This window comes from Carassius auratus, unplaced genomic scaffold (assembly GCF_003368295.1).
Source record: "Carassius auratus strain Wakin unplaced genomic scaffold, ASM336829v1 scaf_tig00032131, whole genome shotgun sequence".
Taxonomy (NCBI): domain Eukaryota; kingdom Metazoa; phylum Chordata; class Actinopteri; order Cypriniformes; family Cyprinidae; genus Carassius; species Carassius auratus.
Genome location: NW_020525978.1, coordinates 1 through 25969, shown reverse-complemented (window position 1 = coordinate 25969; position 25969 = coordinate 1). Strand labels below are relative to the sequence as shown.

Here is a 25969-nt window from a genome sequence, read left to right as displayed (position 1 = left end):
CGAGCGGAGAGTATACCATAACATGATTAGCCTAAATGTTAATAAATTAAGTGTATCAGCAATCATAAATCAAAGAAGAAAATTTCTTAGAAATATATGTTATCAAGGTGACGAGGTACGAAACAGCGTGGGGGCGCACCTGTTATGATTTTTCGATAGTAAAAACAAATTATATGGTGTTGTATTACTTATCAATATATAGTTTTTGACCAGTGAATGTGTGCAAATGTGAATTTTTTTTTTTACATTTAAATCAATCTATTGTTTTCTGTGAGCGAGTAAACAAGACGATTTTCACGTCACTTTGAAGCAAAAATTCTAGGCTACAAGCTCCAGGTTTGACAGTCTTGTGAACAAATGTTCTGTATGTGTTTTATGACCTTATTTCAGTGACTTCAAATTTTTTTCAAAAGTTTTTCTCTAACCATGTATAAAAGTTGTTTTCTCAAAAACACAGTCATCTACAAACATGCTATTTACATATTATTGTAGCCCAGTTTCTGTTGAATACGATGTTTTCAGACTTTAGCTATACACATGTTTACAAGCACAAAAGTCAGGACATGTCAAAACTTCTCCAGGCCCCCAAAACCCCCTTTAAAGACCTCAGAGGGTTGACATTCATGTAATTCTTTTAGCAGACACACTTATTCAGAACTACTTATAGAAAGTGCTTCTGCTTCACGTGTGAGACTGCCATGGTCAACATTTAATAAACCCTTATTTACAAATGGTTTTGAAAGTAGTCTAAATATCCATGATATACAGTAACGGATGAAATGTAGTCACAGATTAAATACTTTGTCTATTCAATAACACTCAGTATTTCTTTTCAAACTCATAAAAGTCTACCGAATCACATAAAAACAGCATGTGAATCTTAGTCAGTCTCTTTGTATACACTACAGTGGGGTTTCTTCTGTTTACTCATGTCATAATCCATGTTAATGAGACGAATGCCCTCCTGCTCCTCTTACTGAACAGGAAGGAAATGTTGCTGGCTGTGTTTTGGAGGAGACAGCAGAGACTTTTCCTCCTCTGGAAGCTGTTCAGAAAGAGCAGGAGCGGGAAGAGGCCGAGGGTAATGAAGGAGAAATGCAAAGGGCAAAGTCTGTTTTCCTGTTCTAGACGTGAAATGCAGCCTATACCTGTAGAAAGTAGAAAGTAAACGGGAGTAAACGAGGACTAGATGGAGAAATAAAGAAACAGACTTGGAACAACTTTTTAAAAGACAAAATAATTTTTTTAGATCTAAACTACCATTAATTAGATATTAAACGATGGAAAATGTAAAGAGTTTTACCTGAGTAAATAGACTGTGAGCATGATGAGGACTACAATAAAACACAGCCCAAAAACACACCACACACAGCCACACTGTAGCATAGTCAGTATCATTAGCTCCATTTACTGCCCCTGAACCTGAGAGGAAGAGGAAGTGAGGACAGAGGGGAAATGTCACTGAAGGCTGAAACGAGTGGACATTACAGCATATTGTTCAACTCTAAACATGTAATGGTGAACATTTCCTATTTTGACTTTCCAGTAAGGTGTCACATTAATTTCCTGTTTGCATTCATTATAGAATTAGCAGATGTGTGAGTACCAGTACTTGAAGGAGAACAATGAGACATGTTACCCATGCTTTCTTGCTCACACTTAACTACAACATGGTCTTCTCCACATCCTCCTGAACCTTCAGGAAACATCTCAAAGGGCTCCTGAAAGACAATTGAAGAAATAATAAATATAAAGGTTTGACTATTTTAAACAGGCATGTTAAAGGATATGAGATATGTCAGTGTGTTTATGTATTATATTTTGTTGAATGAACTCACCAAAGTAATGCTCTTAGAGGTAGTTGTCATCTCCGGAGCTATGAAGCAATTGTGAAAAAAATGGGTGAAAAAAATGGTTGTCACAACCTGATGGTCCTAAAAGCTACTACTAAAACAGTGAGATATAGATGTTACAGTTGTTGAATCTGAAAAAAAAATAAGACCAAATTTACATCTGTAAATTGATTTTATGTGACAACCTTTCATAAATTATAGTTTTTTATGAAAGCTTGTCATTAATTTCTCACCCTCATGTTGTTCCAAACCGTAAGAATTGTTCATCTTTGGAACACAAATTAAGATATTTGTGATTTGTGAGCAGCAACTACGACATTCAATGCCCATGAGGTAGTAAGGACATAGTTTATAGCCCCTTTCACACTGCATGTCGGACCCGGCATATTGCCGGAACATTGCCGGATCGCCTTCTGTGTGAAAGCAACCACGTCCCGGGATTGATTCCCGCACTGAAACCGGGTCGGGGACCTAGTAATATTTCCGGGTTCGACCCGGGACGAGCTCTGTGTGAACAAAAGCAAGATCTAAATGCCGTATCAAAGTGATGACGCACGTTATCGCGTGACTCTTTTACCAGCGGTTTGGAAGGAAGACCAACGTTTGCGACGAAAAAATATGTGCAAACTGTAATGAAGCAGAGATCAGTTTGTTCCTCACTTTCCGCGCTGACGCAGAGATCGTTCGCTTGCTTCATTGAAAGTATAACATGTCTAATGTTTTCGACTCATACATAAAACTTCTCGCTCTGATGTCACGTGTCGTTACGGGATCTTCACGGGTTGTGTGTAGCTGGGGTTTTAACTTTTTAACTTTTAACATTCAGAAGCTCATAAACTTGTCAGTGCTGCCACCTGACTTTGATTAATCGATACTGAATCATTACATTATATTTCTCGACAACAAGGAACAAAATAGCTTCATTGTTTGTAAAGAGAGAGATAGTCAAAGACAATTTACACATCTCTCTTTCTCTCTCTCTTCCTCTCTCTCTCAAAATTGGTATATTTGAGAAAATTTTTCATAACTGGATATAGATGTCAGTCATTTAACATTTCTATCGTAAAACGTATTTTAAAAAGTTGATTAATATTAAATGATTTGCAGCTTCATCTTACCTTGCTCTCTTTAACATTAAAGGGTTGGTTCTACCAAAAAGTAAAATTATGTCATTAATAACTCACCCTCATGTCGTTCTAAACCAGAAAGACCTCCATTGATCTTCGGAACACAGTTTAAGATATTTTATATTTAGTCCGAGAGCTCTCAGTCCCTCCATTAATGCTTCAAAAAATTCTAACTGACCCTCTGATGTCACATGGACTACTTTGATGATGTTTTTCTTACCTTTCTGGACATGGACAGTAGACCGTACACAGCTTCAATGGAGGGACTGAGAGCTCTCGGACTAAATCTAAGATATATTTAACTCTGTTCTGAAGATCAATGGAGGTCTTACTGGTTTAGAATGACATGAGGGTGAGTTACTAATGACATAATTATGATTTTTGGGTGAACTATACCTTTAACATAAACTGCCATGAAAAATTATTCTGAACATTCATTAATCTTAGGTATTCCAATATTTAATAACACATTTTTAAAACAGAAAGTTGCAGCTGCTTTATAATGAGTTAACACGAACTTAGACTTCTATTTTTTAACAAAGATTAATAACTTATGTAGCAAATGTAGCTATTGCTCATTGTGAATGTTAATGCATTAACTAAGGTTAACTTAAGAGGTCTTATTGTAAAGTGATGGGTCTTTATAGTTCTTTTGCACTTCAATCTGTGTAAAACTTTAAATGTTTTTCTGTATTGCTTTATTGTATTTACATTTTCAGTTATTTTTGATATAAGAAAAAAGTTATTTAACTTGTTATACTGTATTATGACCACTTTTTCAAAACTAAATTCATGTATACTGTGATAAAAGCAATTAAACACAACATGAAAATTTGACACCGGCATATCCCTAATTCAGAGAACTGTAACTATGAAAATATTTACACAACTATCAATACTTTGTTGACCAATTACCAAGAAATGCTTAATTTTCTTGTTAAAAGGTTGCAAAGGTTTGTTGTTAAAAGGTTGCATTAGCAATGAAAAAAACAAACAAAAGTTTGGCAAAACATGGTCAGGTCAAAGTGCCTGAATAATTGTTGGTCCCAATTGTTTTTTAATCTGTTTAACTGGTAGTCCACTGTATGAAGAATTATTGGGTATAATATACAACAGTTTACTTTATTTTGCTGTACTCACTTACATAAATAAATTATAATGCCCTGCACAGCAGAGCTAGTAAATTAGGCACGGTCAGCGATAACTGATAGTTTTTTTTTTTTCAAGAATACTTTCCAATACGGGTATTCTGACATAATTTTGTATGTATTTGTCGGTACAAGAGCAAGAAGAGGCATATTTTGGTGCTGAAGCACTTAAAGACCCGTCTCTCTGCATGCACACGTGGCTGCTGAAGTGGGCTCTTTCACATCTTCTCGAGTACTCAGTTGAGTTTTTCTGTCTTGTGTTTGAATGCTTTAAACTCTTTTGAATGTTTAAAGTGGCAAGTAATAAAAACACGTACAAATGCACGTATCCAGGTTTTGGCTATTTGCACTGTGCAGGTTGATCGTTGTGTAACATTCATGAGAGCTATAAAGAGCAAAGCAGACGGCTTCTTATGCTTTCGAAGCGCAGCGATGCTTCAAGTCAATCGAATGAACATGCATGTGCGCTTATTTGCATCTTTTTGATCATTCCCTCTTGATCTCACCTTCTCACATGCAGCGATTATGTACAATACATGCATGTTATTGGTCAATAACAGCGCATATGGTCACCCTATTTCATGGCGATGCACAACATTGGTCCGTCAACTGTCCTGAGCATCTTTTTAGGCTGGACTCAGCCAGCCGGTTGAGATCACCGGGGGGGGGGGGGGGTCACCACCTTTCATCCCACTAGCGATGGCCCTGCTTATGTCACATGGACTATTTTAACAATGTCCTTACTACTTCTCTGGCCATGAGCATGCTGTTTATGCATGGTCTGAAAACTCTTTGATTTTATCAAAAATATCTTAATATTCATTTTGAATATGAACAAAGGTCTTACAGGTTTGGAACAATATGAGGGTGAGTAATTAATGACAAAAGTTTCATTTTCTGTGGGTGAACTAAACTTTTAATGTCCATCAGACAATTAGACGCTTTCCCCAAAGCAAACAGTGTAAATGATGTTCTCATAGAATCTGGACAGGATGTGTTTAGAGCCTCTTATCTGCTGAACACTGATCTTTGCTCTTAAAATCAATAATACAGGTATGTGCCAAATACACCAAATATTTTAAATACACCAAAATTGAACTAATTTCTATAAAACAATTAAAGCAAGTTTCACAGTATTAGAAACTGCCATGTATTTTGTTACCTGCCCAACTGACTGCATAGACAGTGTCAGTCCAGTCACTCCAGACACCTTCAAACTCATCCTTGGCCCGGAGCTGCACTGCATACTGAGTGTGTGGCAGAGCATCATAAATTGTCCAGGAAGTCCTGTCATCTATCAGCACTGACTGGAACTAAATACACACATAAATACAATTGTGCCATTTCAAGATTTATACTTACAAGCCTTCCCATTTTACCTGTTCTGTGAGCTGTGGTCGGTATCTCAGCTGGAAATTCAGGGTATAGAAGTCATGCTTCCAGGAACTGGGATAAGACCAGGATACTTTAAGCATATGCTTCTGGCCCTCAACCGCTCTCACCACCACGAAGGTCGGAGGGTCAGGCTTAACTACGGAGAAAAAGATTTTTGTTTCACCAGCACATGATGCTGTTCTAAAAGTGTAAGCGACTAATAAACAAGGAAAACACAAGCACTCACTGATTTCATGAAGCTTGAACCTGATGTAAGGGCTTGTGGCACTGCCTGCTGTGTTAGACACACACAGTTTTGCCCCATAGAGATCTCTGTCACCCTCCTCCATGTGGAAAGCACACCAGCAGCGCGAGCGGGAGAATGAACAAGGTACACGAGTGACGCTACCAAACGATCTTTGTAGAGAGAGAAGAAGAGAAGTGCACAAGAGGGTAACACTTTAGAATAAGGTTCCATTAGTTAATGTTAGTTAATGTATTAATTAACATGAACAAACAATGAATAATACATTTATTACTGTATTTATTCATCTTCGTTAATGTCAGTTAATGAAAATACAGTTATTCATTGTTAGTTCATGGTAATTCACAGTGCATTAACTAATGTTAACAAGCACAACTTTTGATTTAAATAATGCATTAGTAAATGTTGAAATTAACATGAACTAAGACTTATAAATGCTGTAGAAGGATTGTTCTTGCTTAGTTCATGTTAACAAAAGTAGTTAACTAACATTAACTAATGGAACCTTTTTCTAAAGTGTTACCCACAAGAGAGATAAGATGATAATCATAATTTAAAAAAATAAATAAAATCATTAGGTTATTATTAACATGGGTTCCGAATGTTATTCTGTGATAAATTATGTGATGTGTCAAATTTTTGTTACATTAAATTCACATATATAAATATAGGTAAAGCATACCAGTATGGAATGGCATGAGTCAGTGAGTAATTTATTAATAAAGTATTGACTGCTGCTAAATACATACACTCACTCACTCACTCACTCTCTAAAAAGAAGTAGGTAACACAGTGGCCGCGGGGTTACTTGAGTTTTGGATGTCCAATCACAGCGGACTTTACTGGTGTGAAACTTCTTGTAACAGTAGACAGTGGGACTCTCTGGGGGCACTGTGGGAAAAAAAGGGCAAGGATGTGAATTTCCTCTGTGTGTATCTGTAAATCATTTATCAATATTAGTGTGAAAGAAGGTCTTCACCCCCTACGCTGATTCTGAATTTGGAAATAAGTCTCTCTCCTCTGTAGCAGCTGTAATTCCCAGCATCTGCCCCGCTGATATATGGCCGTCTTAAAATGCCTCCCCTTTCCACTCCAGAATGCAACTGTCGTCCATTGAGAGTCCAGCGTGTTCGCCTTTTGATGCCTCTTGTCACCCTGGACCGTTCATCTTCATAATCATAGTCCTCATAATAGTCATGATGAAAATCATTCCCCATGGTGATATCAAAGACCTCCTCCTCCTTTCCAGTAGTTTGACTGACAGCACGCAAAACACGTCTAGAAGTGGTATGTTCCTTTCTTACGGTTACAGGTGGTTTAACGGTGACTGTTGTGTCCCATTTAGCTTTGGAATACATACCAGAATCAAACTTTTTGTATGTCTCAGTTTTAGCATTTCCATTCATACTGATTAGCTGTGTAGCATTAGCAGCACCTCTTTGGGGTGTCCAGCTGACAGTGATGTCTTCTGTCTGCTTGTTTCTGTATTTTTTATTTGTGACACTGGACGAAGCCAATGGCACACCGTCCACAGAGACACCGCCTCTGCAGCCAAGCACAACATTGCTTCCTAACTTCAAGACAAAAACTCCAGGAAGGGGCTCTGTAGAGACTCAAAACAGGTTTCGATAATTAATCACATTGGCAATCCTTTACAGGATGTGTCATATGTACTGGTCTCTTATTCTAGTACATTATACCCACAGTTCATAGCGTTGGTTATATAAAATTATGCAGTGAACAGGAACTTTTGCTTTCACATCCTTTTATTAAAATCCCCCAGATTCTTCCCCACTGTCACTCATTCTTTCCATCATTCTAAGTTATGTTGCATCAGTGGACATGATATAACTCCATTATGCTTATAGGAGATCACTATATGTAAAAGAAATGGTAAACTTTTTTTATCCAAGTTCACAGCACTTTTTGTAACAATTAGTATGTAAGTATTACTAAAAGCATATCAAATCTACACTATATGCTTCATTCTTACACAAACATTTGCTGTAACATTACCAGGGAAATCCTCATCATACTCAGAGATGCCTTTGATTCGAGTGTTAATTCAGTTATGTTCACTTCAGGCTCTCAGGGCTGTAGGAAATGATCTATCAATATTTAAGTTGTCTGCTAACAGTGTCCAAGAGTAGACATACATATTTCACAGAAGAGTTTTTGTCTCTTTTTCCCCACAGAATTTCCACCACATCTCAAATTAAATATTGTGTTCAATAACATTTTTTTTTTTTTGGTAAAAATTAAATGTTCATATTTTTAAGTAAAAAAGGACTCTTTTGTTTTGCTTTTGTTTGGCTAATATAATTTGTTGTGTATGAAATACACAAAAGGTTTGGCTGCAAATGATGCACAATAAAACTATTTTCAACAGAAGTTTACATGAAACTTTTTTTCCCTCCATGCATCACATCCTTCTATGCCTCATAATTAACAAAAAAAAATAAATAAAATACAATAATTTCATTATTCATTATGTTTATATGTTTTTGTTTTGTTTTATTTTAAGACTGAACGCAGAAAAAAATAATGAATGAATGTGAGGTAAAACGTTTCCAAAAAGTTTTGAATGGAAACATTCAATATGAAAAAAGAAAGGTCTCGTTATGAAAGTTTTTAATCTTAATTTAACTTAATTGCTATTAATATTAGGCTATTGTAAACCACACGCGCTCGTCATTAACCATTAACCACTGAGTCAGAGATGAATCACTCTGGCTACAGCCTAACAAGACCATGGAAGAGATATCATCTTTTCTTTTTTTTAAGTCAAAATATACAATACAGGTTAATAATAACTGATTTAAGTTCATCACACAAATTCAACCACAAATGAATATTTGTGTTTCGAAATGAAATGGTTTATTACCTTGTCGAGGACACAGCTCTTCTGAGGCTGACTGAACTTTAATCACAGCTAATACACCGAAGATAAACTTGAGTGTAGATCGACTCCACATTATGAACGAGATTTCACTTGCAAATAAAAAAAATAAAATAAAAATAAATAAAATAAAAATAACCCTCCATCAAAATATACAATATGGTAACGAGTCATAATATCAATCTGTTCAGCAAGTTTAACAATGAAAATTTACATTTTCCTCATAACAACATTTCAGTCAGCCAAAATAATAAAAAATAAACTTACAATTTAAAATGTAACTTAAAACGGTTGCATTATTATTTTAATCATAGTATCCTACAGATCTAGGACAAAGCGTTAACGAACCCTATTCTTCTGTACAAAATATATTTTCAGTTGAGACTAGATTTCGATCCGGAGCTCGTTAGTTTGTGAGAGAGCCAGAGGACTGCAGTCCCTTCCTCTCCTCACAGCACATGAGGTCTGTTACTTTAGCAAATCTGCGCTTGCGACACTGATGAACCACCAAGACATACGAGTTCCTATTTGAAAGGGCAAAGACCGAGAAACAAACTTGTTTGCGGTCAGTTGTTTGTTGTTAAAACATTACTACGTGACCTAGCTGGATCTGCTGCTAGTAATATACACTGTAAAAAAAACTGTAATTTTACGGAATTTTACTGTTTTATTTTACAGTTTTTTTCCACGTAATTTTGAAATACAGTTTAAAATTGTAAAATTACAGAAAGAGACTGTAAATTTACATATCTTATGTAAAATCACATGAAAAACATGTCAATGTGCATAACGTCCCAAAAATATTTTTGAAGATTTATTTCACATAATGCGCTATATTTATATGTAGTATGTGCAGTATGTGTGTGTGTGTGTACGTGTGTGTGGCATTAATAATATAATGCCATATTTTTTAATAGATTAAAAATATAAATAACAACTGTACAAAAGTTAACGTTCATTATTATTATTATTATTATTATTACTATTGATATAATATGTTGTATATGTAGCCTACATTGCGTGTTTGCATAAAAGAGCAGGTTAATCCTTTTTTGAACAGGTTTGTTGAAAAATCCTTCTCGAAAGAATCGTATTTCCAAAGTACTGTCAACTGACCACATCTTCTTCCGCTTGTCAAAATAGTTCTGCTCAGTTTGGTGTTTTATTACGGATTTATTCTCATAGTACCGTTTCATAATTTGATATAATAATATAATAATATGCTGATATTAAAATAAAAAAAATAAAAAATTTAATATTCGAACTGAAGGAATTCCCGCCCTAGCGCAAGGACACATTCTCCTCCAAGCACGCAGTGGAGCTGCTGCGCGCGCAGAAGGAATAACTCGACCTTCAGTTTCACGGTCAATCTTCAATCTGAGGCGAAAATAAGCAGGTAAAGTTCATGTTTTCTCATTTTGGTCATTACTAAATGCTATTTCTACTATATATGAGTTCTAAAATTTAGAATGTTTACCTTTTTGAATCGTTAAACCAGTATTTCAAACTTCGGCGCTGACCAGTGCCGTTAGTCGTTAAGTGTGGGTAACGTTAACTTCTAATGTTATTTTGTCCCTGAGGGAAAAACAGGCTTACTTTAAGGAAAGTCGTTAGCTGGTTGTCTACGATACTGTTATTAAATATTATTATCATTTGTGGTTTAAGAACTCATAAATTTAACAGTTAGCTCAGTTAATGTTAAGTTCGAATATGTAGATGTTGCCAACTTTACCGAACTTCGACGCATAATGCAGTGTTTTTAATCAGTTTTGATATACATAATAGTAGGCGTCGTCTAAAAGCAAAAAAAAAAAAAAAAATCATATTTTTCGAGGCGAGATTGGATGAAAATTCTGAATTTAGAAACAGACTCATTAGGACCAGCGCTTAAAGTGACGCGCGATTTGAAACGTTATGTTCGTATGCATTTCTCCCTCTTCAAGCACTGGTTATTACGCTTGTATAATGAAATTCACTTAACTACTTTAATTTGTCTGCATGTTTTACTCTTTTACTTCCAGATATAGTCTTATTGAGGGTCTGAAATATCGTTACAGTCAGTATTTAATCACTTTTTAATAAATTATTTCTGTTGGTTACCCTTTATATCTGTCTATCGGTTAAGCAAATATTTAAAATATTAAAAGTGTTTCAAAAAGCTGGTGAAACCATTGACCAGTTAAAATTGTGAATGAAAAAACAATGTCTGCAGTGTGTCATCTGAGAATTCATATAACCTTGTAATCTTGTAATCTACGCCTAGGGAAAAAAGTTTCACAACTTCTGTTTTAATCACCCTTCTATAATTAAAGACTGTTATAGCTTATAGGGATTATTGATAGACTCACTGATAGGGATGAACAGGTGGCGCAGATAAGGTTCAGAACCATAGATATAAAACATTTATCAATATATTTCTTTGTATTTTTGTAGATTTCCTTAAAATTTCACATTTACATGCTTTTTTTCTCCTTACAGATAAGTTCAGTGAGTGCTAAAACCATGGTCAACATGAAAGGGTGAGTTGCAAAATGCAAAGATGTTCACATATTACACTTGTAATAGTTGTGGTGTTTATGGTTTATGAACTTTATGTTTTCTGTTCACCCAGTCATAGTTAACGACCACATCACCATCTTCTGCAACGCTCTGATGTTTGCTTCATACAACTGCTTGAACATTTCATACCCAGGAAACCAAGGAGAAACGCAAGAGATTGTGCAAAGGTAAAAACACACACTCATACACTCACTCTCACACATATCACACTCACACGTGTGTTCTCACACACACTCACACTTTTTCAACACACACTGAATTACGCATCCTTACATACACTCACTCTAACACACACACTCTCACACACAGTCACACACGCACCCACACACAGTCACACATGCCTACTCACACACACAGACACTCACATACACGCAGTCACACACACACATCCTCACACTCACATACACATTCTCTCACATGCATTCTCACACACACACTCAATGTCACATATGCATCCTCACACTCTCACATATACACACGGTCACACACACATCCTCAAACTGACACACTCTCACATACACACACTCACAAATGCATCTTCACACTCGCACACTCATGTCCACATTTGCACACATGCATCCTCACACACACACACACACACACACTCACTCTCTCAAATGCATCCTCACACTTACATACTCTCAGATACACACACTCTCAGAAACGTTTCCTCACTCATACACACACACTCACACGCATCATCACACACACAGTTACACAGTTTCACATACTCTAACAAATGCATCCTTACACTCACACACTCTCACACACGCATCCTCACACACACTCTCACACACATTCTAATACAAACATCCACACACTCTAACATAGACAGTTACACATGCAACCTCACACACATTCTCTCTCTCACACACACACACTCTCACACGCATCTTCACACACAGTTATACACTTTCACATATTCTTACAAATGCATCCTTACACTCACACACTCTCACACACGCATCCTCTCACACACACTTCCTTATACAAACATCCAAACATTCTCACATAGACAGTCACACACACTCTCACACACACTAACATACTCTCACACGCATCCCCACACAACCTTCTAGGGCTGCATAATTAATCACATGCGTTTTTCAGGCGTGTCTCGTCATTAAAGTCGGTCCTGTGATTAGTAGTAAATATCCATCACCTGTTTTCAAATTAAGCAACATTTAATAAACAGAGCTGTAGTTCACTGACAAGCTATGCAGTATCCTGTTCATAATCTAATGCGATTCATCTGCAAATGCATCTGACAACTGCATGTGGTTAATTGTGCAGCCCTACATGCATCCTCACACTCTCATCCTCACACAACACACTCTCTTACATTGTCACAACCTTCTTAGTCTGCCTCACACACAACTACCTCTCACATACTTCTTCACAACATCCACCACAAGCATGCCCTTTACAAGTTCTTATTGTTCTGCTTTTATTTTAAATATATTCACAGCATATGGTACAGTCCATGTTTTATTACTAAATATGTTTTTTTTACTCAACAGATTCCTTTTTAAGATGAACCCCGAGAAGGGATCGAAAGTGGAGAAGACCACATCGAGAAAGAAATCAGCAGTCAGTCCAAAGGTTCTTTCACTGATTAACAAGATTGCGGACTTTGAAAGGATGGAGTAAAACTTGGAGTGTCAGATCTTCCTACATTGCCTAGCAGAAATTCTTGACAGTGTCAAAGACTTAAAATACTTGCTGATTATTTGCTTTCATGGTTGATTTTTTTTTTTTTAATGCATCATCTGTTGTCAAGATGAATTAATCTGTTCACAGGTGGTTCAGTTTTAAGGACAAATTAATTCTTATTTTTTATTTGTTTACCAATTTGCTATATTGTTGCAGTTTTGAACAATTCTTTTGTGTGTTGTTGCAGTTATTAAATATATATATATATATATATATATATACTGTTGCAGTTATGAAAAAAAACTGAATTGTATGTGGTTGCAGTTGTGATCTAATTTAAACTTTTGGGCTTATTTTTTTATTGGAATATTGTTGCAGTTTAGCTATAATCTCTATACTGGTATATTGTTGCAGTTTTGTACAAAGAATATTAGTAAATTGCAGTCCTGAACAAACTATTTGTATATTCTTGCAGATTGGTCAATAAATTATTAAAACACATTTTTGCACTTACGGCTGATTATTTGAATTAAAGCAGTGTTCAAACTTTATGATAATTTAATGGTTTTTTTCTTATTAACTTTCCACAATATTTATGTAAAACATCTTATCAAACATTAAAAGCTGAAGAAAATACAGAAAATATGTAAAATTACAGCAAAAAACTGTATTTTTGAATTACGGAAAATTACTGTTACTTAATGTGCACGTTATTTAACGGTAATTTTCCGGCACCCCAGCTGCCGGAATTTTACCGTTTTTTTACGGGATTTTTTTTACAGTGTATATATATAGCCTAGCCTATATGTGTATGTGTAGATATGTATTAACAATTAAGGACGGAAACTAAAAATAGAAATTTAAAATATGGGCTACTTAAAATGCATATAACAATATTAATATTCCACTATTGCATCCATACGTGGTAGCCATTTATGTTATTCAATGTACTTTTTATGTCTGTGACTGGATCATTGAATCACTGATAAACTGTAGAACCAGATCAGCTCAATAGACTCGTTCGCGATGCACGGAGCTGCGCAGACCGATCGGCGTGACACCAAAGTACCGCGACTCCTGCAAGAGTAATTGGAGTGTAGATGACTCTTTAAAGGGGTCATATGATGCTGCTAAAAAGAACATCATTTTGTGTTTTTGACTGTAATGAAATTTGCGGGCTATGTTTTAAAAAACACATTATTTTCCACATATTGTACATTATTGTTTTTTCCTCTATGCCCCGACTTTCTGAAATGCAGTCTTCTACAAAGCTCATCGGTTTGAAAAGCAAGGTGTGCTCTGATTGGAGATATATAGAGTGTCATGATTGCCCGAATGCCTCAAGCATGTGATGGAAATGTTATGCCCCTTGCCACACTGTGATGCGTGTGCCAGTCAGAACACAGATGTGACAATAACAATAAAACCCATTACAAACGAGGCATTTGTTGCATCCAGTGGGGACATAATTACGGATTATATGACTTGCACTGTGTTTTTACGCATTGTGTTACATAGTGCAGCGTAAGCATAAAACCATATCTGCATTTTTGATTGGAGAAATGACAAACCAAAAGCGCTACTCTACACCAGCGGTTCTCAATTGCAGTCCTGGTGCCCCCCAGGCTTTGCATATTTTGCATTTCTCTTTTGTTAACACACCTAATTCATATAGTCAGCTCGTTAGAAGTATGCTCCATGCATGAACTGCGTTCCTATTGACATGGTCCCTACACAGTGTTCATTGGAAGTTTACTTCAGAACATTCATTCATGTATTTGCGCTGCGCAATGTCTTCACATACGGACAAGTGTTACATCATATACCTCTGTAAGTAAATAAAATGTACATTTATGTCTCCCACACTTCAATGCACTTCGAATGGAACATATACGCAGGACAGTTACGTATAGAACAAACAAAAAGAGAAACGGGGCGCGAGGACTAGAATTGAGAACCACTGCTCTTCACTGCTCCAAACTCACATTTGAATCATCAGTGGCAAATTCTTTACATATGTAAATGTACTTACAGACTGTAAGTCAGAACAGCTGGCATCATAGTCTTCTCTCCCAGAGTCAGGAGACGTCCCAGAAAAAGTCCCATAAAATGCACTGCACACATCTGAATATTTGGGTTGAACTGTTGTGGAACATGACCACTGATTTCTATTTGTGCCCTCTTTTGGAAGGCCAAATAAAGTATTATCACTTTCACAATGAAACAGCATTTCCACAACATGGCGCCGACGGCAACAGTGAGAATACAAGGTTACGTCTTCTTTCTTTGCATGACCATTTGGGAAGCATTATGCAAATTGTCCCACATCGTGATGTAGACATGTGGGGGTGTGTTTAAACGAGGTGTTTTGGGAGGGTGTGGAAGGGTCCTAACTTTTATTAAGAATATCTCTTTGGGTTTGAGACTTTAGTCTTTGCAACTCCACCGATCTTCTTTATGCACCAAGAGCTTGTAACACTCCAAAGAGAAATGAAAAATTGAAATTGCATCATATGACACCTTTAAGCTTTTTAATCGCTCTCGTTGTACTTTGATGTAATACCCCGATCGGCGCAGCGCCGATGCATCTCGAAAAAACCTCTTGAGTAAATCATTCAGACTTGTCTTGTGAACCGTATGAACTGATTCATTGAAAAGATCTGACCGAACAGAATGAATCGAGCATCACTATTTCCCTCGTGAGATAAGTATAATATGGCCCATTTTTATAGTGTTTTATAAACATCTTTAGTCCCCTTTCATTGCATGGAAAAGAATGAGCAGAAAAATTCTTCAAAATTTCTCCTTTTGTTTCTCACAAATTGTACATGATGATGAGCAAATGAGGACTATTCCATTGTAAATGATTTATCTTTCAAAAATTGTTAGACACACAGCCATGATCAGGTTTTTACTTGATTAAAATCATTTAATCACATCTATTTTTATTTTATTTTGCACTAAGCCCATTCACAAGAGTGGTCATACTATTTACTTCACAGATCATTTGGATTTGGCTAAAAGACACTGAAACAGACTAAAATGACCTTTAAAGGTGCAGAAAGCGATTTCTGAGAAATGCTGTTGATATCCGAAATCACCAAAAACAAACACGCCCCTACCCAATATAATCACACCCTTATATTGCCTCCGCCCCCAAATTTCCGAACATGCTATTCAACATAGGCACCTACCCCATCACTACTGGACACGCCCCTTACTGGTGATTGGCTACAAGTGTGTTTTGGTGCTCAGTCAGATCCACTTTCAACAGTGTTTCTTAGAAATCACTTACTGCACCTTTAACTTCTTATTGCAATATATAAATGTGTTGATGCAAAGAGATACACAATAATAATAAAAAAAAAAAAAAAACACCCACACATTTAGCTTTTAAGGCATATCATTGTTACCTATTTCACAGTATGAAAGCTAGGCCTACCTTATACAGGGAACATAGCAAGTTTGGAGCTCAGTATCTTTTCAAACATCTTTAAAAACTTTCTTGGTCTGTCTCACCCATTCACAACAACACTTCCACCACACACACATCCACACATACACACACACCACTGCGCTTACAGTCTTATTAGCCCATTTACCTAAATCCAAACACTGTTGAATGCCACATTATGGATCATGATGGTCAAGGTGGAATCCATGTGGTAACTCTGATGTGAATTATTTTAATCCAACATTACAAAAAGAAAAAAAAAAGAAAAAGTTAAAACACATCTATTACAGTTCATTGGATCAATGCAAAAGCCTAAACCCTCCAGGTCCAGTAAAGGAAAGTTTGAGGTTGAATTGGACTTCATAGCCGTGTTTCCACCGCAGGAACTTTACCAAGGAACTAGGGATTTTGGGCCGGTACTCGTGTGTTTCCACCGCAGGAACCAGGAACTAAATAAAGTTCCGGGTAAAATATGCCCCTCAGAAAGTCCCTGCTGGCGAGGTAGTACTTTTTCAAAGTTCCGGAACTTTCAGGGGCGGGACTTGGGCGCTAAACATGCTGATTGTTTGAGTTCACGCAGCATTGTGATTTCAACCACCATTCATTTGGATCATTTTCAAAATATTACTTTCATTGTGTCATGAAATGTAATTTAAAAATTATTTCAGGCGAGAATGTAGTTGTTTAAAACTCAAATCTGTGGTTTATTTAACAGCGCCTATTTAAAAATGTGTTTCACTGATCCCGGAGATGGTGAGCTCCACGCGATCAGCGGGAGCTCAGTGATCATCTATCCGCCGAGAAGCAGCTTCACCTCTGCTAGATCTTCTGATATGTGCCGCTGGCTCTGATGTCTCTTTAGTGGTTAAACATAAAATATAATTTGTTTTGGGTAAATCTAACGGGTAATATTTGGTATGTATTCAATTTGTTCAATATGTTAAAATGAAAATAAAAAAGGCAAATTGATATAATATTTAATTTCATTGTAATTGCTGTATATATACACATATACACTGAACTAAGTAAATTTCTGCAGCTGTTATTATGTTTAAATGAAAACGAAAGGAGGCAGTGGTATTTTTTATATTAATTAGTTTTATTGTAAATGTACAGTGAGAAAAATTGCAGTAGCCGAGGCGAGCTGACTGATGTTATCAAGTACACTGCTGTTTGCAAATTTACTGGATTTGCATCATCGCGGACATCACACTCCCGAGTCGAATGCGCAAAGTCTGAACTACCGAGGATGCAAGTCCAAAATCAGCGTACTTTGTATTGAGAAACGCGCGCAGATCTATGTCACCAGTCTATTTGCCTAATCTTCCCGGTACTTAGACCACGGTGGAAATGTAGAAAGCAACAAGTCTGGGGGGAAAAAGTTCCTGGTATAATTGTTCTGGGTAATTTCGGTGGAAACGCGGCATATGTCAAGCAGTCAGGGTCGCAGCACCAACATGGTGCAAAGAAATGGATGAGAAAGAACGGGTTCATCCAGCAGAATTACGTTCTCACTGAGAACTATAGTGTTTTATCACAGAACCAAATACATCTTAATGCTATTTTCAGCAGTGGGGAAAAACAAAAAATCTCTAGCCTTCTCTAACCGTACATAAGAAAGTTCACTTGCCTAAACTCACTAAACGCACTATTAACTTCTGAGGAACAAAAAACAAAAAGCTGACTCAGCAAAACAATATGCTGACAAAACGGTCCAAAAAGTACGAGACCACAAGAAAGTCACTAAGAGATTAAAAAAACGGAAGAAAAGATAAACCACACAGAGACAATCCTTGACCTGACCGAGATTTCAAATGAACAAAATCAGACACTGAACAACCCAATGTGAATACAAAACAATGAACAAAAACACCTGATACTTCAGGTCATTTAGCTATCAGTAATATTTGTACAACTCTTACTTAAAACTGTTCATGTGCAGTGTATTGATATATTGTGATATGTATTGCTAAATGAATAGTAAAATATGAAAGACAGAAATGCTTTAAAGTATACATTTCAGATGTTTTTGTCTCCAAATTAAAAACAAATTAATATTACCATACATGTAAGTTTAACATAAAATGTAATTTAGCCTGTGAGAACAATTAACATAAGCTATTTGGATAGTCAATTAAATTTGAGCCTTGGCAACGCTATTTAGTGGTTTGATGTCTGATAACTTGGCTAGAGTGGAAAACTCAGTCATAACCAGTCAAATAACATTATATCTGTCCTCCTGACTGACAGGAAATCTGATAATAAGCACAGTTCTTTTGCTCTCTGTATGCACACTTCTACATCCATTTCCATTTGTGTTTTAGTTCTAGCATGTGTTTACTCCCATACTGTCTGGGGCGCTGTTTTTCCTGCACATGTCCTCAGACAGAAACATGAGCACATGTCATAAGGTGTGAGCATCCCCATGAAGAATTCCAGTTGGACCATCTATCTATCACTCGCCGCTGGAAGTTTCTTTTGCTATAGGAGGTGGTCCAGGACTGCTGGCACCATTGATTCGAGCACCGGTTCCCTTCCACACAAACGGTGCTTCCTAGAAGAAAGTATGAAAGGACTACTAAACAATAGAAAACATACAGTGATATGATCTACACTAGAATAAATGTGAAAAAAAAAACATTTGTCATCATTTACTCAACCTCATGTTACTACAAACCCAAAATGACTTTCTTTTGCAGAACACAAAAAAAGATATTTTGAGCAATGTTGATAACCAAACATTGACTTATAAGTCATACAGATTTGGAATGACATAAGGGTGAGTAACTGACTTTTTCTGCAGGAAAAGATTTCTTTCAATTCAAATTTTTCTCAAGTATTAATCAAAAAGTTTTTTTTTTTCCGGGAGAACATGGATTTAAGGACTTTTTCCCCTTTGCATTTAAGAGAGTAATAATGTAATGCCAGGGGAAATAATAATAAATAATTTGTGCTCATTTCTTATTTTTTTAATTAAATAGCATACTAATTTACAAATTATTCCGCAAATTTACTGTAGTTTGCCCTAAATTCCCCCTCGCAACTACAGCTATACTTTTTCTGTTCAACAGTGTGTCAACAACAGCTGCTGTCCTATCCCACAGTCAAGCTAAACATTTATAGATATCAGAATTTAAAGAAACTTTGCCACTGTGTGAGATATATGTCCAAAGAACAGGTACTGAAAAACATGCAAATGTGAAGATGGGGGAAAAAATGTGAAACAGCTAAGATTTCAGATTTGAAACATTTAAATAACCATTGAAATTCAACCACCGCAATAATAAAGTCATTGATTTGTATATTGTGCAAGTAATAAGCTGAGTTGTAAGATATTTATTTGTATTGTTTTGAGTTTCTTATGGTTAACAAGGCTGCATTAATTTGATCAAACATACAGACAGAATATTGTGAATATTCGAACAATTTAAAATAACAGTTTTCTATTTAAATATAATTTAAAATCTAATTTATTCACGAGTTAGCAAAGCTTATTATTATCAGTTTTGAAAACAGATTTGTGCTACTTAATGCTTTTTATCGAAACTGTGATACATTTCTTTCCAGTATTCTTTGATGAACGAAAGTTCAAAGATCAGCATTTATTTGAATAAATCTATTAATATATTTTTTAAAACTTCTGAACTAATGTATACAAAACAATATAAGCAACATAGTGTTCTTAATTATTAGGGAACTGAGCTGAGACCACTACTACTTACAAAAGTGAGAAATGAAAGTGTTTTTAATAGGTCTGCTTCCTTCCGTTTTCTCTCTGGGGGAAATGTTCTTTTTCTTTCAATCCACAAATTTTTTTTTTGTTCTCCTACAGATTCAACCCTCTGCCCAGTGTTGTATAACACTATATTTGTGTATGTTTACTTGCACAAACAATGGCAATAACTTTGTAATACTCTTAATTAATGTTTGAAAATATAATTTACAGCACAATGCTATATTCATCGTTAGATCCACATCTACTCATATTCATATCAATCTCATCCAAACTGCTTCACCGAAAAACTGGAAAACGCTGTTGTGTTGGCTGTTATGTGACGGCAATTTAACCTTTTACACAAATTCGCATGTTAATTCATGAGGTTGAATCCAGTAATTTATTAGTCAGTTACTTATTGATGCTTTTCTTTCCATCTTGAATGAAACTTTCATAATGCGTTTGTATCCAGTATAGAATTTAAAGCGCTGTTTTTCTGTCATTTTCAAAGATATGTAAAATATTCTGTGGCTTGGCTTGATACACAGTCTAATGATCTTACTAAATAAAATTGTAAACATCTTTTACCGTATCAAATTTTATGGCCCTTATTAGGGCTGCTCCGATCACGATCGGCCGATCATTAATGCGCATCTCGTTAGTAAAGCCGATTCTCTAATCTAGCGGTAAATTCCATCAGGTGTGTGATTTCACATAGAGAAGCTGTTACTACACAGTAGGGCTGTCAACGAATATTTTAAATTCGAATATGTATTCGAATAGTTAAAAAAAAAAAAAGAATTTCGAAGGTGAAAATTAATATTCTAATAAAACAAAAATGTAAAAAAAAAAGAAAGTTGACGTGAAAAGTTGAACGTGTTGACGCTGAAAGTTGACGTGTCTTCATGGAAGATGCCAGCAAGTGCAGAGCCCAACTCGACCGCAGCAGAGAAAGTGAGGTAAAATTGTTGACCCGTGAGACAAAGTTGTATGAAAGCTATTTAAGATACAGTTAGCATACCATTCGACCACTAGCAACATGATGTCAAATCTCAGAAATGTGCACCCAAATGAGCATGGCATAATGTGTGGAACTGTCAGTCAGGTCTTGACACTTAACGTTACTTTGCATCGCCCGCCACAAGATCTTTGTCTGCAACACGACAAGAGGCCATAACGGATAAAATAATTTCGTTCATTTGTAAGGACATGAGACCAATCAGTATCGCGGATGGGACAGGCTTCGGGGAGTTCTGTCAAGCAATGGATCCGAGGTTTGATTATTTATCATTTCATGTCAACGAAAAGTTCCATGTTTACCACAGCACAGCTCGCTCGGAGCATTCAATGTCAGTTCTATATGCTGTAAAACTTCAATTAATACTAATAATATTTGTTTCAATCACTGAATGAAGCTTGCTATATTTGGGACAACAGTTGCAACCTTAAATTGCTTGCACAAAAATTTGTTTGTTCATTTAAACCATTATGCGCAGAGAACGTGAGGGTGAGAGAGCTTGAGGTCTGGAGTCTTGTCCATTTTCTGAACCTTTTTCCCCCCATTTAGTTGATTTCCTTGTTTTTGTGTAGGTAATACGTTGTCATATATGTTTAAACTTAAATAGACTACCTATACAAGTAGTTATGTCTCTTTGTATTATTTTGTCCTGTTATTGACGCAATGCGCGTCATTGACAACATGCACAACCAGATGTTCGAATAGTTCGAATATTTGTGTGTTTTTTAGAGGGAATATTCGAACGTAATATTTTAGCAATTTTGACAGCCCTTACTACACAGAGCCGTTGTTAACTGAGAAGATGCACAAATCCAAGTTCATTTTCAGCGTTTGTTTGCGCATCTTCTCAGTTAACAACGTCTCTGTTTAGAAACAGCTGCTCTATGTGAAATCAGGCACTCTATGTGAAATCAGCAGCGCTCTACTAACGTGCAAGATGCAATTCACAAATGAACGGCAGGAAAAGTGATGTGAATATGATCATAATTTTATTTATTTGTGGAATTAATGTTTGTGTAACTGTAAGATTTATTTGTGGATCTCATTCTATTTATTTGTCAATATGTTTTTTGTTAATCTCTTTACATTTATTTTGGATCGTAATCTATTTAACTGGACTAATGCAACAATTCTACCCCGCTAGTATACAGTTTGTGCTTGAACTTGTTTTCTGATGTATATTTACCTGCACAGTTCCTGTACTATATTCCCCAACCTCTCTTTCAGGACTCCTAATTACACTGAGAGCGATATCATCAGGGCTGTGAGTGAGGACGTATTCATAACATGCTTGTCCTGCCTTGCCTGCTGGTGAGGAAGACGTGGAAAGGGGAGGGGCTTGAGAGGAGGCGGCACTGTCTTCTCCAGTGGGCGGGGTGTTCTGCATACCAGTGCTGTTTGCATGTTTTTTCCTGCGAAGGGTATCGATCCAATTGCTACTGTGGCGAGAGGCGAATGAGGCAAGAGCCAGCGAGCTCATGCGCATATTTTTTCCCTGATGTGATCAGCTCGCCGAAGCCCTCCTGATGCGCAAACGCATAACCGGAGCGTCGAGATCCACCTCGCCCCAAGCGACCAAGAGCACTGCCACTGGCTACTCCAGCCTCCGCCCACTCCACGACCCACACGACCACAAGGCTTCTGCTTTTTCTGCAGCACAAGCTGAGTGTAGCGCACCTGCAGAAAGACGGTGAGAAAATAATAAAGGGTGGGGATGAGTGTGAGGGGATGACCAGAAACTAACAAATGTGTCAAACTTACTGATGTGAAACAAATATAATCTATGCTATGAATAGGAATATGCAATAATCAACCAACCATAACTATCTCATTGTCAATGATCAATGCTTAGGACCATTTAAACATTTATAATGTATTTAAAATAAATTCATATAAATAAAGGCACTTATTTCATATTTTTAAGTTATATTTATATATATATATATATATATATATATATATATATATATATATATATATATATATATATATATATATATATATATATATATATATAAATATATATATATATATATATATAATATACTACAATACATACTCAATTCTTTTGTCTAAGTATTGTTTAAGTCTTGTTTTTACTGTGTGATGCTGAATGTTTGATTGAACAAGGATAATAACAGTTATAATAATAATTCAAAGATGGCGTGCAATTTAGGACAAACAAACTAAGGTCAAACACACACTTACGGTATCTGAGAGCTGAGGTTTAAGGTCCAGTTTGAGAAAGCGGAAAGCAAGGACTGGAGCAATGCAGATGACGGTAGCCAGAGCAATAGTTAACCACACCACTGGCTGCCCGAGTGTGTTATGAGCACTTCCTGTAGTTAATGAACACAAAGCACGCACAAAAAGAAAACAAAAATAAGCCACACATATTTATACTACTGTGTAACACACATTTAAATCAAATATATATGCTGTCTGCATTTGCAGATGTTACGCTGATATACCTCGACACAAATACTGTAAAAACATTATCAAATGTGGGTTTCTATTTAAGATGGCAGGCACACAGTTGGGCCAAAGTGCTGACTCACCAAGGAAATGGAACTGCTTGGGGAAGATATTGAACAGAATGCTGGAGTGCATAGCGAAAAGGATAGTGAAGTATGTACCCAAAGAGCCCCATATAAAGAAGTGATTTATAGCCGTCCAATAACCCGTGTCCAGAGCAATCTATAAACAATAGTAAAAAGCTTGGGCTATACAAAACCTTATACAAAAAATAACCGCAAACCATATATAAAGCAACAAGCACTACTTAAATGCTAATGTTTAATATTGGACTCACTTGGACGCTGACAACGATGACGAGGGCTGTTGCTGTAGTTACTGCAAAGGTTTGATAGTCTGCCAGCGGGACTCCATTGCTCTGTGTGGCGTGAGAGAGAACGCCGTACGGAATGAAGAAGAGAACCACGGACGTGTAGATTCCCTGCGCGATGCAGATGAAGAACTCTCGCTTGTTAAATAACAAGTTCAGCTGACCCGGCTCATACAGCTTCGGATACTCCAGACTCCTCTGTTCAGGAACATCCTGAGATAGACGAGGATTGAGGTAAGAGTTTTATTTTATTTTTATTTTTTTTTATAAAAGGTAAACAAAAAAAGATTCAGTATTTTATCTTTTTCTTACCTGATCGAAGAGGCCCATGGCCAATACAGGCAGCGATGTGTATACGATATTGTAGAGAGTGATGAAGTACTGGTCGTAGACAGTCTAAATGAAAGAATCACAGTAAACAGAGCCAAGGTTATGACATCACCTCATGCATGTGACACCAGTAACTCAGGACCAGTTTATATTAGAGAATGTACAACATTCAGTATTTTTTTTAAACTTTACTTAAAGTATGGCTAAGGGAAAATCAAATAAGTAACTAAACTAAACAAAAACTTTTTAGCGCCTCTGAATAAATGTTCCACCTGCGCGGAGAATCCACAGAAGAACCCGAACCAGAAGTGCACCATAGTGAAGGCAAAGTTCTTGTAGAAGAAGTAACAGAGAAAACGGCACATGCGCAGATAGGACCAGCGTCCGTGCACCAGCAGAAGTCGCTGCAGGAAGCGAAACTGGGAAAAGGAGTAATCTGATGCCAGCACAGCCTGGATGCCCTCCTGACCGCTGATGCCCACGCCAATATGAGCTGCTGCAGAAGAAGAGAAACACACAATTGCAGATAATGCAGTTCAATTTATATATTTATATATGTATAATGTATATTTATACACAGGTGCATCTCAATAAATTAGAATGTCATGGAAAAGTTAATTTATTTCAGTAATTCCAACTCAAATTGTGAAACTTGTGTATCAACGCACACAGACTGAAAGGGTTAGCTCTGTGTTCATCTTCAGTTCTCTCTTCACAGCAGTTCAGTCAGTGTACTGTTTGAGTAAATGAATTACTCCGGGATATGGTTTGTTTTAACTCAGAGGGAGTGTCCGCCACATTAAAAAAGTTAACAGCTTAAGTCATTTGTGGATGTATGCGTATTGGAGACGAGAACCGTTTAAAACGATTCAGTTCGATTTGGTGAACTGGTTCAAAAAGATCCGGTTACATCGAATGATTCGTTCGCGAACCGGATATCACAAATTGCTTTGTTTTGAACTCTCTCTCAACAGACACGGAAGAGAAGAGACAATGCTGAATAAAGTCGTAGTTTTTGTTATTTTTGGACCAAAACACACACACACACTCACGCACACACACACACACACACACACGCACACACACACACACACACACACATAAATGTGTAAAAGATTTACTGAATACCTCAAGTTAACAAATAAACTTTGAAACCCCTAAAAAACATTACATACATTTTTCCACTCATGTTTCCACCCACTTCAGTTCCCCAGACAGTCCCTGGAGGCCAGTTTGAAATCCCCTGTTCTTGGGTATCAGTTGTCTTAGTGCTGCTCAAGTTCAGTTGCAGGTTAAGCTAAACTAATAAACATTCCTTAGACTAAAACCATAGATTTGGGGAAGTCCAAAATGATTTAAATCAGTGAAAAAGATTTGTTCTTCACACTAGTTCCACTGTCAAATAATCTGCAAACACCCACAGCATTAAACAAACAAAAGATGAAACATTGCTAATTACATGGGCAAGAACATGTGTGTGTGTGTGTGTGTGTGTGTGTGTGTGTGCGCTTGTAAATATATGGAGTAGGACAGCACAGGATGGTGTAAAGAGATTTAGATATAAACCACATCCTCCACATCTCATTCTTATCCATAATCACAGGAGCCTTTTGAAATTTAGTTGTGACACCGCGAGAGCCCACCAACAAAGTTCTGAGATGTTCTGCTCAGTTAATGAAAATGAAGAACCCACATGTAACAACAACAAACTGAACCGACTGAATGAATA

At 36.6% G+C, this 25969-nt stretch overlaps 2 protein-coding genes and 1 long non-coding RNA gene across 4 annotated transcripts; 1 reads left to right on the top strand and 2 right to left on the bottom strand.

Moving 5' to 3' along the window:
- Positions 1-687: 687 nt before the first annotated feature.
- On the bottom strand, positions 688-9134 carry LOC113080830 (interleukin-6 receptor subunit alpha-like). 2 transcript variants are annotated; one of them, XM_026252885.1, is made up of 11 exons: positions 8934-9134; positions 8652-8758; positions 6747-7370; positions 6535-6658; positions 5750-5919; positions 5508-5659; positions 5291-5441; positions 1839-1876; positions 1658-1721; positions 1304-1422; positions 688-1148 (listed from the first exon to the last, which is right to left on the bottom strand). In XM_026252885.1, exons 2-11 carry the CDS (start codon positions 8740-8742, stop codon positions 1143-1145), a joined length of 1539 nt encoding a protein of 512 aa, XP_026108670.1. In that variant the 5' UTR covers positions 8743-8758; positions 8934-9134; the 3' UTR covers positions 688-1142. The 2 variants fall into 2 exon arrangements, with proteins under 2 accessions (XP_026108670.1, XP_026108669.1); XM_026252884.1 differs by having other exon boundaries at positions 1640-1721; positions 8934-9133.
- Positions 9135-9934: 800 nt separating this feature from the next.
- LOC113080832 (uncharacterized) lies at positions 9935-13379 on the top strand. The gene is made up of 4 exons (XR_003282030.1): positions 9935-10062; positions 11145-11185; positions 11278-11392; positions 12746-13379. It is a non-coding gene; the product is annotated as an uncharacterized LOC113080832 (long non-coding RNA).
- A 9288-nt stretch (positions 13380-22667) lies between these two features.
- On the bottom strand, positions 22668-24755 carry LOC113080829 (phospholipid-transporting ATPase ID-like; the record flags this gene model as incomplete). Its single annotated transcript, XM_026252883.1, has 6 exons — positions 22668-22742; positions 23274-23404; positions 23624-23762; positions 23878-24123; positions 24223-24306; positions 24513-24755. Coding segments are annotated over 6 exons (918 nt in total), but the record flags the coding sequence as incomplete, so codon positions are not given.
- Between the last annotated feature and the right edge of the window lie 1214 nt (positions 24756-25969).